Source organism: Chiroxiphia lanceolata, chromosome 10, assembly GCF_009829145.1.
Source record: "Chiroxiphia lanceolata isolate bChiLan1 chromosome 10, bChiLan1.pri, whole genome shotgun sequence".
Classification (NCBI taxonomy): Eukaryota; Metazoa; Chordata; class Aves; order Passeriformes; family Pipridae; genus Chiroxiphia; species Chiroxiphia lanceolata.
In genome coordinates this window covers 4,768,246-4,783,049 of record NC_045646.1, presented here as the reverse complement: position 1 = coordinate 4,783,049, position 14,804 = coordinate 4,768,246, and the positions used below count along the sequence as shown (strand labels likewise).

At 46.7% G+C, this 14,804-nt stretch overlaps 1 protein-coding gene across 10 annotated transcripts in view; it reads left to right on the top strand.

Annotated features, from left to right (window-relative positions):
• TNIK (TRAF2 and NCK interacting kinase) overlaps nucleotides 1-14,804 on the top strand; it is a 153,141-nt gene that overhangs the window by 14,604 nt on the left and 123,733 nt on the right. For all 10 annotated transcript variants that reach the window (XM_032697640.1, XM_032697639.1, XM_032697636.1 and 7 more), the window contains exon 2: nucleotides 12,916-12,981. In XM_032697640.1, coding sequence (XP_032553531.1) covers nucleotides 12,916-12,981 — 66 coding nt within the window. The remainder of the gene's footprint in view (nucleotides 1-12,915; nucleotides 12,982-14,804) is intronic.

Here is a 14,804-nt window from a genome sequence, read left to right as displayed (position 1 = left end):
CTCTGTCTCGCCCATGTGGGAAGCTGTAAGTTACTTCATCTGATAAGGATTTTCTTATCAGTTCTGATGTTTATTGTGTAGAATTGAAATTACTGTAAGACCTATAAAAAAGGGGAGGGAGCCTGGGAATTACAGCAGAAAAGCTGTGTGCCTCTTCCCTGCACAGACCAGCAGGATGTCAACAGAAAGTATGAATATCTCCATGTATCAAGCTGGAGCTGAGTTCTTGGTCGTGTAACGTGTCTAGAGAGAAACATATGTCCTGAGATTTTGTTTCCTTCCTTGCTTTGTGCAGCATCATCAAAACACCCCTTTTGGCCTTTTAAACTCATCAGCCTGCTTGTGAAATATTCAGAAAAGCTTGGGCTGAGTTTGCATGGCTGTCAGTGGGTTGAATCCTTTTGGAGTGGCTTTGATCTTGCTTACTCCATGCTGAGTAATTTACACTCCTCTCACATGAGCAGCAGCTTCAATGGATGTGCCGCCCTCTGAGAGTCTGGCCCTTGCAGGCTCTCTCAGTTTCTCCTAATCATAAGCATTTAAATGGTATTAAAGCTGCTTATTTGAGTCTTGTGCTTTTTTAGAGTCATTAACACCTCTGCAAAGAAAGTGTAAAACTCTAGTAAAGTCAGCTGGTGGCACTTTGCAATGGTTTGAATGGTTACCCAGTGAAGGGCTGGGTTTCCTGAGCTGGAGGGGGTGTTTAGGGAAGGTACTGGTGGTGGCTGCAGTGCCCATGGGTATGAGAACAGGAACCTCAAGTTTTTGTTGAGTCCCCTCCTCGCCATTTTTTCCAGGCCAGAAATGTCCATCTCTTCATGTTTGCTATATCTCAATTAAGGACAAGTTTCAAGTGATGTCAGCAATTTTCTTTTGAAGGATCTGTGCTATTCTGTTACCTTTACAAAGAGATGTTAATGTTCAGGGGCAATCACACCAGGAAGTCATAAAAAAAAAAAGAAGCTGACGTTGTTTTTCACCTTGAATGTTGTCTTGTGAATCAACAGTGCCACAGTGGTCTGATGTTCCTTGTGCCCACAGAGAGGTCACACTTGCTCTCCTTGCTTGGTCTGTTGAGCCAGTTGAGCTCTGCACTGATTAACAGGAAATTGTCATGACTAACGTTAGGCTGGTAGAAAAACTAATAGGGGTGAATAATAGCACAAGATACATGGAAATCAACGTTTTTCTCCTTGGAGGCTGCAGATGTAATCCACTTAATATTCTGTGGAACACGAGATTAATATTCTTCAGAATAATATATGTGAGGGCTTTTCTTTTTAGTTTGCTGGCAGAGGCATTGCTGCATTGCTAAAGCTGAGGGCAGGGGATTAGGAGGGGGGGAGGATGCTGACCCAACTTCCAGAGGATTCAGGAACAGTGCAATCTGGCTAGAGGAGATTAACCTTCTCCCTCTCTGGCAGGACTTTCTGCAAGAAGTGTGGCTGGACAGGGTGTTGCCACTGGGATGGCCCCTGCTGAAATCTGGTAGGGTGTCTTTTTCAACTCTCTGGATGTGTGAAGTATTGGGGAATAAATCTGTGTGATGTGACTGCTGGTGGGCTCCCAGTGCAAAACCAGCATCTGCAACATATGGAAACCAGCTCCAGCCTTGCACTTGTCCTCCTTCACAACATACCTCTGCCATGATTTAAACTCATGGAACTGCTAAGCTTCATAGAGGTTGCTTTAAAATAATAATAAAGCAAAGCCCCTGCTCTTTTTCTTTTCACAGGATGGAAAGAATGCAGTGACTTGCCAAGCTTAAAGAAGAGTAGATACAGCAGAAATAAATAAATCAAGCCCATTTATTTTAAGTTGATTAATCTGATATGTTCATAGTTTTCTAAAATAAAATCTAGCCCTGGAGAGTTTAGCAAATCAAATAACAATAACGGCAATTAATTTAGAAGCAGTTATGAATGTTTCCCATCCCCTTCTCACATCCCTACACCCACTTGATTAATCTCACAGTTTATGACTGCACGCCAAATCCCGTGTGGGGATGTGCAGGGTCTCCCTTGGGCTGGATAAGGTGGATCTGAAGAGCTGACCCCATTCCTGAGTATGGGGAAGGATTGTGGGCAGGGGTGAGATGGGTGGATGGTGGATGCTGGGCTCTTGGGGTACCCTGTGCCTGCAGGAGGGCTTGGACTGCTGCTGTGGATGGGATTTCTCAGTTGACAATCCAAAGTCCAGCAGACTTTCCTGCCTGCTTTATTTTCCTGTTTTGTACTGGTCTTCAGCGTGCTGGTCCCCGTGGTCCTGCAGGGCTTGCTTAGCTGCTGTGCGCATGTTGTGTTAACGTTTCCAGCCTGCTCGTGTGGGCTAATAAAAAACCCTGGAGCTCTGCAAAGAGTCAGATAATGTCATGGCTGGCTCCAGGGACCAGAGTTAGCAGAGAACTCCCAAGGCAGGAAGGTGTCATGGGGCTGTAATTTGACAGGGAACACAGCTGATTCCAGAAAGCAAAAGGTGGTGGTTGGATTTACGGGACATCGTGATGACTTGCAAAGCAAGACCAGCACATCTTCCTGGGATGTCTGTGTGAGAAAGGTCCCTCTGCTTTGTCTTATCCAAAATGCTTATATCAAAATTATATAATGCATATATCAAAAGAACTAAAATAATTCTTGTCCCCGCCCTCCGTGTTTAGTAATTTTGGACGTTGGGATTTGAAATAAAAAGCATCTCCTTGAATTTATGGGATTGTTTCACAGTGTAAGAAGCCACCAAGAAATACAGAAGTCTTGCTATGGGAAATACTTTACGCCCTGGCAAAAAATTCTTGCAAATCATTTCAGCAACTGTGGATTGTCCCTGACTTCCAGGCTGTTTTTTTGGCATGCATCAGGCAGGAGCTTGCTTTTTGCTGTGGGACCTTGTTTTCTACCCAGTTTGAGTGTCTGTCAAGACCAAACATTCAGACTCCCGGCTGGGTCTGGCATTACTGGAGGCAGTCTGTGAAATGTAGGAAAAAAGGTGAGAAGCCTTCCCTCCCCTTCCCCACAGCTTGTTAACCGTTGGGTGAGAAAGGTATTTCTAGATAAGAAATGTGCAAATTAACATGTTTTCGATATTCTTTTAAATAATTTTGCAGCTTTGTCAAGACAATTCAAAGTAAAAATGAGTTTATAGTACATGGTTTTGGCAGATTGTTGGTATAGTTGTGGATTTTGGTTTTTTTACAGCCTCTCTTGCAGAGTTCTGCTCAACAATTTGAAGTGATTTGGTCTCCCCATTGTCCTTTCTTGAAACTGTTGCTGCTGGACAGTTATCTGATCCTCTCCTGCTAACCAAGAGCCTTGTAGAGCCAAGCATGAGGAGCTGATGACAAGCTGTGGGTTAACTCTTCAAAAAGCACCAAACCAGGAGAAAACTCCATCTCCAGATGATCTGTGAAAATTGGGCTGATGTGAGAAACTTGACTGAATCCAGTAGGGAGGTGTTGTTTCTCCAGACACCTATACAGGGACAAGAAAATATTAAAAAGTAATGGCAGCTGCTTAAAACTGGGATGTAGGGATTTCTGATGGGGAAGGCTTTCCACCGGAGTTGTCTCTCTCAAGGCCCACCTGTAACTCCTCTGTTCAGGTGGTGTGCAGGGTTTCCAGCAGCTCCACGAGACCAAGCCCTCCCAAGTGCAATGGCTTTGGCTGTGATGCTCATGTGCTACTGGGTGAACAGGAATGGTCACCTGCTCTGGCCCAGATGCCTTCTCATCTCTCACTTGGCTTTGAGTTTCCCTGAGGCTCCTTGGAATGCCTGCCTACATGCCCGGCCTGTGTGTTGGCTGTTGCACAGATCCCTGCTGTTGAAGGCTGTAGTCTTTGGGTTGTTGTGTCACAATTACACAATGCTTTAATCCCTGATAACCCTTCTGGTCAGCTCAGCAACTATAATTTAAAAACAGACATAGAGGTACAAAACTACCCTAGTTTTAAAAAGTAAAGAGTTTTAAGATTGCTTTTCTTTTTTTTTTTTTTGCTCCAAAATGCATCTGGGAGTGAGATGTTCTCCCATTTTAAAGGCATCCCTCTGGCCACAACCCTCACGGCAAGGAGGGAGCAAGGCTGTCATTTCTTGACAAAGGCAATCCCAGATAACTGACCCCAGCAGCCTCCTGTGAGGGCTGCAGAAGTCGGGGTGTCCAGTCTGCAGTGAGTCGGAAAGGTGCAGCGTGGCTTCTGAGCTGTCACCCCTGCAGACATCCACAGACAAAGCCACGACAGTGATCTGCTGTTGGAGGCTGAATGTTTGCCTGTGTGTGAGAGGGTTCCCTCTGCTTTTGGTGTGAGCCTGGCAGCAGCCCTGCTTTACACAGGGTGTCTCTAGGAGTGGGATGTTAAGAGGCCGTGGTTCCCGAAACAGCTGCCTTCGTAAGTAAATAGACCAACTCCTCCGAGACCCCATAAACCTTGACAGCATTTAGTAGTAGGGTAACAATTTCATCTTGACACAAGCATTTGCTGGCCAAGGTTGAAACTCTTTATTTCTCGGGGGAATGAGATCTAAACATTTAGGAGTAATATCTTATTGGTCTGAAATGGAAGATAAGTGACTTCCAATGAGGAGAGCGTCCAGCTGCTGTGCTCTAATTGATGTCTGCATCCAAAGAAGCATGGTACAATGCTGGTAGTGACTTTAGATCTTCTGGGGACTATAGATATGATTTATAATTGGCACTGTAGCTTTTTAGAGACACTGAGCTTAGCCAAGCCTTTTATATATTGTCCCGTTGAAGCTGTGTGCTTGAATTAGGCATATGTTGAAGTGGCTGATTGTGCTGAGGCTGCATTAATCTAACATGGCATTGAAAACCTCGGGATTCACTTGGCAGTAGTGCTTTTGCTGATGCTTGTGGACTGATTGACTTCTGACTCTTCTAGATGAACAGTCTTGTGTGGACTGGAAGGAGGGCTTGTCATACAACTGCAAACAATTCGTGGAATCTGTCCTGGGGATCTATGAAATGTGCTGTAGAGCTTTAAAAATGAGAGGGTTGTCTGATTTGGAGGGAGAATAACTTCCAATGAAGGATATGTACAATTGTGTTGTCTTAAGGGTTATTGAATATCTCAGCATTTTCTTACTGTGGTGAGACTCATGGAGGCCAGATGTTGATCTTCATTAGCTTTAAGTCAAGACTCATTGTCCCTTCCTTGAATGACATCAGGATGAGCTGGAGTCACCGTGTTGCTAGCAATGCTTCTGAAGGAATGGGGAGTAGGCTTGGACCCTTCTTGCTTTGGTGAATGTGTGTAGCTTGTGGATAGCTTTTCTTTGGACTGGGCTGCTCTGGTGTGCAGTGCTGGGGGAAGGTTAGCTGTCACTGTTGTCCTCTGCTGGTATTGCTACTGCACCTTGGGCTGTGGAACCCACCTTCTGCAGTGGTACAAATGCATCATTTTGGTTTGAAAAAAGCCTTATTTCCAGGTCTGTATGTTACTGGCCTGGAGCTCCCATATTTCATATTTGTGGAGAGGGTACAGGATGGCTGCTTTTTCTTTTGACATACTAGGAAGGAGAAACTAGGTCAGAAGAACTCTAATTTTGTATGTGCAAGTGTGAGTCTGTGAGCAGGAAATCTGGAATAGTCAATTTAATGTAGCTTTAATGGCTTTGCCTCAACAGGACCAAGTGGGACTGGACTGCATATATGCATGGGGGATTTTTTACTTTTCTTCTCTCAGCACTGGTGTTGGCTATTCCTTTGCTGGCTGGGGGCTACAAATCCGCACTTATATCCTAAATTGAACAGGTACTAGTTGAAGAAATAATCCAGCTTTATTGACTGAAAAGCCCAGTGTGGTGATTAGTTCTTATTTAATTTTGCTGCTGCCAACTATTGGCAGGTCTTAATATTCTGGAAAGAGACTCACATGTGGTGACTGGAGCTTTACTGCAGTGAGAAGCTGGGGAGAGGACTGTTGGAAACTTGCAAAAGTGGATTTATGGTTTAGAAAGGGGAGGTAGACAGACCACAAAAGTGGCTCTTGGTAGGGCCTAGAGGAACAGCTCCTGGTGAGATGCTGAAGAGGAGAGGTTCAAATAGATTTATAAACAGGCTTCTCTCAGCTGTCAAGGGGGGGAATTTTTCTTCTGTTAACAGCTTTGCCTTAACAACAGTTTTTCTTACACTGTGTAGTAATGCTGTTCCTTGACTAACATCTTCGTTTAAGTTACGGAGCTGGGTGTTTAGGGGTGAGGGAGGACAAACTGCTTCTTCAAAATGAAAACAAGGCCCTCGGGGAGTTCATTATTACTCTTCTAAGTAGAGCAGCTTGTATTGCTTGAGTAGGCAGGAGGTGCAGTGGTAGATGGCATTGATGATAGCTTGTCTTGTGAGTCTCTGCATGGGTGGGTGAAGGAGGGGAAGGTACCAAAGCTAGGAGGAGAAGATTAAGCAATCCCCGTGAGGGCTGAATAGCATCCACTAGTCCATGGATCTGCTTTATTGCTTGACCTATATCTCAAATCTACCTCAAAAATACCTGTGCAGCCTGTTAGATTTTTGGTATTGCTTTAAGTAATGAACGAACTTAGGGCTATGTCTGGGTGATTGAAGCTCAGAAAGGTAATGCCTGCAGCCTCTTTTTGGGGAAGTTCCAAGTAACTCCATCAGTATTTTTTGCCTTGGACTCTGCCTTCCTGCTTTGTTTGCTGTTGTTTGCAGCTGTATTAGCAATCCTCTTCTGGCTTGTGCAGTCCATCTTCATATTACTCACATAACTGTTAATTAGAAGTGCCTCGGAGATGGAGGCAGCCAGCTGATTACTAAAAAGCAGCTGTGTCTTCAAGTACTCTTCAAACCCCTCTGTTTTTCTCTGAGCTGCATGTCATTTGGGGTAACTTCCCCAAGGTGATCTGGACCTTGCTTTGTCAAATCATAAAGTGCCTCAATTCCTGCTCTAGAAACCAGGGTGGAAAGTATGGCAAAATAAGTGACTTGATGTGCCTTCAGAAGGAATAGCAGTTGACTCTGTAGAGCTTGAGGTTACTCAGGTCCCAATGCTTGAGAGGTGCAGGGCTGTCTACAGAGCTTCTGACTTGGCTAATGTGAAGGATGGCTTCAAAGAGCCAGCTTGGGCATTTGGCCTTGGGGAATTAAAATCTGAGCAGGTGTATAGTATGGGAACTAAAGGCTTTATCCTTATACATGTTCCTTGTAGTGACGTTTTGCATAATGAGAAATACGTTGCCCTGATGACAGTTTTACATATCAGACTGTACTGCTGAAGGGCTTTTCTGTCTCTGCTGCATTCCTCTCTAAGTCTTCCTCACACTCTGAATTAATGATCTTCCTCTCCTGGTTGGAGCTTGCTGGGGTTGGAAGACTCTTCTCCAGGCAGCTGACGACTTAACACAACCACTTGGGTTGAGGGTGCTGTCATGCCAAGCTGTGTGATACTGGGTGGGATTGCAGCTCTCCTGGGCTGTCTGTGTGCCATGGCCTTGCCATTAATTTAAAAGAGCAAACTGTTTGGTGCTTCCCAGTGCCAAAATCTCTTCTTGTGACTGTCAGGACTTCTCTAGGCAGAGGCACTTGCACACAGACAGAGCTCATTGGGCCTCCTGTTTGGAGTGGTGAGTAAACAGCTTTGGAAGCCTGCTTTGGTTCTTGTTGGGTGCCTGATCAGTTTAATGGGATCTCCCGTTGAGGCTGTTTTATTATGGAGCTGTAAGGCAAAGGCTCATAAAATCCTGATGTTTGGGAGCATTAGTTGCACAGACTTTGTTCTCTATGGAGATTAAAAAAACTCTCCTAGTGCCATGGAGTTGCTTTAGCTGACAAGTGCCTGGGGACACTCCTCTGTTACTGACCCGTAACTGAGCTCTGCCTCCAGCTACACAGCGCGTTTCCTTCTCTGGGGTTATAACATTTGCTTAATGACTGGGTAGCTCCATGATTTTTGGCTGGAAGTTGTCATTAGCTGCTAGAATTGGGGGACTAAGTGCACAATGATTACAGAGACTCCAATCTCCCGTTTCCCCTCCTGTGCATCCACGGCAGTCGTGGTTTAATTGGTGTGCCCCTTGGTTCCCCTCTCCCGAGCGTCTCTCCACTGTCTCCTCATTTAACCTTTCCTGTTACATCTCTTTTGTGTGGGCTAGAAGGGAGAAAAATGAGGCTCCTTCAAGGAAAACAATCAAGTTTGGTGTACAGACTGTGTATAAATGCCTCTTGTGTTTATGGACACCTGCATGGCCATATTTAACTTGTGTTCTGATAACCTGGTGGTCACCACAGCCAGCACTGATACACGCCTGCAGCCCTAACTGACCTATCCCTGGGTATGGATACTGCTCTCTGAATAGTCTCCTCAAACAAAAGTATTGCTCTTTTGTGCCTTGGACTTGTCGAGACATCATGGTGTAGGCAAGGACATCTTTCAGCTTTAGTTCTGCATGGTCTGGATTGGGCAGAGCGGAGTGGTTTTAACCAGGAATGTGCTCCTGCTGTGAGCCTGCTGCATGCTCCACGCCGATAAGTCTTTCAAAAGGGATGCCTGTTTTGTTGCTGAAATTTGAATATATCCTGCTTTATCATCCACATACAGAAGTCTCTTTTCTGATAATGTACCAGTTTTAAATATACTGTTCATTGAAATATAGTGGACTTTTTTTCCACCCCTCATGATAATTGCTGGAAAGGGAGATGCTCCTGCGTTTTTCTGTGCCTCAGACTGGTTTTAGCCACTGAGACTTTAGTAATACTGATTTTCCTGAAAGCTGAGTGAGGAACATAACGATTTCCCACTTGAATTTGAGCCTGTTGTGGCTGCAGCTGTGGAAGCAGGGTCAGATCCTGGCACAGGAGAGCTCAGCTTCCAGCCTGTCCCTGCCTGAAGGACCACTGGGTCTGCACAGCCCTTGCCACAGGTGCTACTAACATTTCCCATCCCATGAGCAGCTGAAAGATCCTATTCAGTGTTTCATTGCTTTATGGAGAGCCTACTTTATGGAGAGCCTGAGTTTGCTCCTGTGTCTTCTGGCACAAATTCCAAGTAACTCATCCTCCTCAATGAGGCTTTGTGTGTGAGCCGTCACGTTGGGACCAGTAGCACCTTCCTATGGAGAAAGCTACAGCTGGGCTCTTCTGGGAGTGGGGTGGTGAGCCAGCACCACCCCAGAAAGCTTAAACTAGAAATAAGCCCATTCTTTCCTTAGCAGGAATTGATTGAGCTGTGCATCAGTGCAGGTCTGAAACAGGAATAGCTGGTAGTGGGTGATGTGCAAGTGTCCACCAGTGTCCCTGCAGCTCTGCAGGCACCTGCCTGGGTTTGTGGGGCTGCCCCTGCCCTGTCCACCCCTCCTGGAGCTGGTGTGGGGGTAATGGGTGCTGCTGGCCTCTACAGACTTGGGACAGTGTTTTAATTTCTGGTGCTTGTAGCTAATGTGGTCTGAAATGATCCCTGTCTTACTGCAGTGTGTGAGTGCCTCTTCCCTTGCCCCTGCCCTTCTGCTCCCCTCCTTTGTTAAGCAGTAGCAGCGAAGAGGGAGGGACCCTACCTTAGGTCCTGCTGCTACTACAACCACACAAATCCTTTTCTGTGTGAAGCTAATCTAGAGCTGAAAATTATTTGTGCATTTGTCTTAAATGCTGGTTCTCTCCCCCCATTTTAAACAGTGCATCTTCTTTGCCTAAAGTAAGCAAAACTCACCTCATTTTCTTTTCCTTTTATTTGTGTACTTGTTATTTAGTGCAGATGTTTTCAGTTATAAAAAACACAGTAGTTGCTTGTGAAGGCATTGTGGGGTGTGGGAAGAAGAGTCTGCAGCAGCCACACCACCCATGTGTCCCTCCTGGATCGGGGAGAAAGCATCAGCAGAAGGTGGTAGGAGCCAGGCTGGAGGCACCTGTGTGTGATGAGCTTTGCAGCCACCCCCAGCCAAGTGCAGCCCAGCACTGCTGTGAGCCCTGATCTGCAGCACAGGCTATATTTGGTCTGAGATTACTCCCTGCTTGGCCTGGATTGGTCCCAGTCTGGGCTCTGCAGGGTGGATTTCTTATTCCCCTGGCTAACATGCCTCTGTATTTTATTCCCTTGCTGCCCACTCCAGCCTGCCTGAGATGCTGTCCCTGCTCACTGGTACCCTCCTGAAGCATCTCAGCTGGGGCTTTGTGGCATGTGCAGGATGTGCCCTGGGTACCAGAGACACCCTATTCCAAAGCAACTGTTAAGATGCAAAGCTCTGTTCTGTGTAGGAACCCATCCAGGGGAGGCCAGTGAGAAGCAGGATTTTTTCCCCTGCCCTGCCCCATCCTTTGCTGTGTATTTTCTGGAAAGGCCATTAACAGCACATTGTTCCTGGGTTCAAACTGTGGCTCTTGAGGAGAAGCTTGTCCCATGCCTGCTGCACGGGAAGAAGCCAGGCTGAGGACAGCAGTGTGGCTGGGAGGAGAGATCAGCCCCCTCTGCTCCCTGACATTGCTGGTGCTCCCAGAGTGTTGTCAGGGCTGTGCTGAGGTGGAGCTGCCTGTGCCAGCAGTCAGGGGAGAAGTGTCACTCATTGCTGTGCTTCGAGATGCCCAGTTACCTTGGCGATGCTTCTGGAGAAAATGTGAAGAGGAAACGGGGTGGAGAGGGGATGGTGCGGCAGAGAAACTGCTTGATGGGTTGGAGCTGTAGTGGAAGGAGTGGGTGATGGGAGCAATGGGGGAAAGCCCTCCTGGTGTACACAGCTGCCTCTGGCTGGCACAAAGCTCCCCTGGCTGCAGAGGCAGGTGTGGGGCTGTCAGATCTGCAACCAGGTGATGGAGGGACTCAGAGAAATGTGTTGGAGCCACACAACCTCTGACATTTACACACATTAGAGGAGTGAGAAGTGACATGGGATGGTGGGAGGGGGTGCTCTTCAGTTTCAGGATTTGTGGAATGAAGTTGGAAAACACAGTGCAAGGAGTTCCTTTTATCAGAAATGGCCAGCTGCCTCCCTAGATGTTTCTCCAAACCTCCTGAGCATGTGCCCTAGGCACAGCTTTCTTCTGCCTTAATCTCCTAGTGAATATGCAAAAATAGATATACTTGTAGCACTGGAAAAGCCTCTTTCTGAGTTGTTTCAGCACTGCAGAGAACAACCCTTAGGAAAGAAACTCAAAAAATAAACAGCAGCTGCTGCCATGTTTCCCCCTCCTCCGCCTCCTCACCCAGTGTGGAAACCTGGTCCCGGTTCCCTTTCCCATCCATTCATGGCTTTTCCCTGCCTGATACCAAGGCAGCAAAGTCACAGGCAGTCCACACCTGGCTGAGTTGCTGCATGGTAGAGAAACCTGTTGTGCTGCAGCTTCACCTGTGTCCGGCCCAAGTGTCCAGCTGAAGGTGTGTGTGCACCAGGGCAGGTGTGTCCTCAGTGGTCTCTGAGCCTCCTCCAGCACAGTTTCTGTGCCCTTTGCTGTGGATGGTCCCACTGAAGGCTGAGTCAGGCTTCCCCCCTTGGAGCACCCCAGGGTTTTCCAGGCAGCTTGAGGAAGCTGCTTGCATATGATGCAGAAACAGGCAGAAGGGGGATGTGGCATTTCTGAATGATCAGAGGGGTGGCTGTGACGCTGTTGCAGAGAGGTGCCGAACCCCAGCAGACCCACGGCAGTGCGTGTTCTGGGATGGGTGAAAAGCTGCGCCAGTCACGTCAAGATTTGGATTAATTTACTTGGGGCATTATTACTGGGTTAAACCTTGCTGCTCAGCTGCTCACAAAGACCCAGTGTTTGACTTTTGGACCCAGAAGCATCTTGAGCTGATGCAGCTTTATAATGAATGAAACCTCTGTGTCCATAACGGGGTGGTGGGTGTCCATCTCCTCTCTCCCAAGGAGTGCTGCTGGCTGATCTCTTTTGCCTGTTACAGCTGGCAGTTGACCTGTCTGCAGCCTCTGGGATTGCAGCTGGCATCCCTTTTCTCACTGGGATGCCAAGTTGTCTGATAGCTCAAGTGACTCCAAACCCAGCAGGGAGGATGAGGATGGGGGTGGTACAGGAGCCAGGGTCACCCCTGTGGCAGCTGGGTGGGCACAGGGGTGCACAGGCCCTCGGGATGCCAGGATGCCTCCGCATCCGCCGGCTTCCAGGGGGATTGCACTACCCAAAATTGGAGTGATGAGTACAGGAAAAGGAGGAGGAGCGGGAGAGTATAAATAAAGCCTCTGGAAGGGGAAAACCCACCGAGAGGAGAAAATAGCAGCGCTGGTGTATTCTTTCCCCACCCTCCCTCGTACCTCACTGCTCATATCATCTTTTAACTGTGCCAGCGGGCGCACGTGACTGTCCTTCCCCTGGTTGGGCACACGCCTGGTGGAGGGGGATCTGGGGACAGAGTTTGGTGCTTCGTTGCCACCCTCCAAGTCATTGTGTCCTCGTATAGCACTGCCCTAGGTTTGCTCATCTCGGTTGACAAACCAGGATGTCAACAACCAGGAGGCACCAAGCAAAAAATGACCTTTAGACCAAGTAACACTAATTCTACTGACATCAGGAATAGACCTGAAAAACCCTGTTTTGAGCCCCAGAAATGACATCCTGCCAATGAGCTTGTTTTATTCCAAAGCCAATGGATGCATAAGAAAACCTAAGTTTTAATAGCAAACACTTGCAGTTGAATTTAAAGCATAAACTGAGTGTTCATGCATTGAGCAGATGACATTATAATGGACTGATGATCACTCACCTGCCTGGCATCTCCCTGCCCAGGTGCTGGAGATGGGCAGTGCTGGGCAGAGCTTGGGCCTTGGCAGGGTTGTCACTGGGATGGTACCATACTTCTGCTCATTGCCACTGTAATTCTGATCCCAGGTCTGCCTGAAAACCTTAAACTGCTCAAAACATTTGTCAGTGAGATGCTGATCTTCATAGAATGTTTATTTTTTCAGAGATCTGTAAGTATTGCTTATTAATTATATTCTTTTCATTTCTCCTAGGATCCTGCAGGAATCTTTGAATTGGTGGAGCTTGTTGGCAATGGTACCTACGGGCAGGTCTATAAGGTAAGGGCTCCTCCTGAAGTGATCCAGTTTGCCTTGGCTTTGTGTTGAACATAGAGCATCCCAACACATCACCTTGGTTAGGTTTTCAACTTTTTCAGGCCTGAAGAGCAGCATTTCTGATCTCTGGCCTTTTGTGTGCAAGTACCGTGTAGCACACAGCTCTTATAATAAGCAATTCATATTAGTTCTGATACTGCCACGAAAATATAAATAGCTTTTTTTTTTTTTCCCCCCTCTCCCCCCAGTCGTTTTTTATTGATTAGATGATGAGGAGGGAGTGAAAAGTCTGTGCTTTAATAGCTAAATCTCGATCTCTCCTAAGCGCTGAGTTTACGGCTGCAATAGGCTGCCAAATGAGTTTGCTACAGTCTAGTGCTCTGCTTGCACATGGGCTGGCTGCTGTCCTTTCCACTGGCAGAAACCTGCTGCAGGATTAAAAACACTATTAAAATGTTTTTGTTAAAGCACCTGTTAAAGGCAGTAGGATTGCTTTAAATTTCTGTAAACATCGGGATGCAGCAATAGTGAAGGGCTGTGGAGAGCAGGATTTTACACCCATGAACTTCTTTACAATGATATTGAAAATGTCCACCCTCTGCTAAATTATATCACCTGTCTCAAGCACATCTTAGCTTGGAGGATTTCCAGAATTTGTCATCTTGGTGGAGTCTTCTTCTGGATGATTCTTGTGCGGTTGGAAAGGGATTGAATTATTTCGAAGTCTGGGTTTATCTGCACTTAATATGTGGTGGGGAGATGTTTTCTGGCATGGTTGTATGAGGAATTTGCTAAATATTTTGATTCTGCTGGGAGTCAATAGTTCCCCTGGGCCTCATTCTCCAAAAAACTTCTCTATGTGTGGGCATGAGTGCTGTATACACATGTACTTATGTGTGTGTGGGTACACAGAGATCCTGTTTACCCATCATGCACGTATTATCCTTTGACTGTAGAAAGGAATATAGCCATGTGCTCTTACTCTGTGGCTTTGGAGACACAGCTCTTGCTTGTCATGCTCTAAAAGGCAGTGAGCTGCCCCTGCTGAAGAGAAGAGAAAGGTTTTAAAGAGCTGCGGTTCCCCCATCCTCCTCCTGCAGCTGTAGGCTAATCCATCGGTAGAAGGATCAAGGGATTGAAGTGAACCAGAGATGAACTGGAACTTCTGGAGGTTTAAATATATGAAATTTTGAACTAAGTGTTTTTAAAAAATACAAAAACAAAGGAAAAACTACCCCACCCCAAAGCTGTTCTTATCAAGGTTATATTCCAGGGAGCCTTCCCTTCTGGCATTCATTGTTTTCTCACCATGTGTTCCCCACCACCGGAGCTCTCTTCTGAACTGTTTTTCTTCTCAGCTGCTGAAATAATGGTAGAAGGTGACCTAATTTTGAGTGGTGCATATTTCTAACAATCAGTGGAAACTATGCGCCTGTAACGGCCTTTTGAAAGCGTCATGTTTTTGTGGAGAGCAGAAAAGGGAAATAAGCTGGTGCTGGCGCTGCTGGTCGCGCGGCTCAGCTGATCGAGTTTCCTCTTGCTGTGTTTGATTCTTTCAGTGTGTCTGTGTGTTACCTCAGAGGGGGGAAAAAACCACCCAGAAGTGTCCATGTGCAGGCTTTCTGGGAGGTGAACGCTTCTGTGTTCCTTTTTCCCCTGCTGTACATGGGGAAAATCCTCTGAGCTGTTTTTAACTTGTTGGAGTAACCGGATTGTCCCCGGTGTGATTCACGTGGTGCCGGTGCCAGACGGGATGGTGATGGGGGCGGAGGGGAAAACGTTTCTGTCCAAACCAAATTAGTAAGTATTGAGGTATGAGCTCAGGC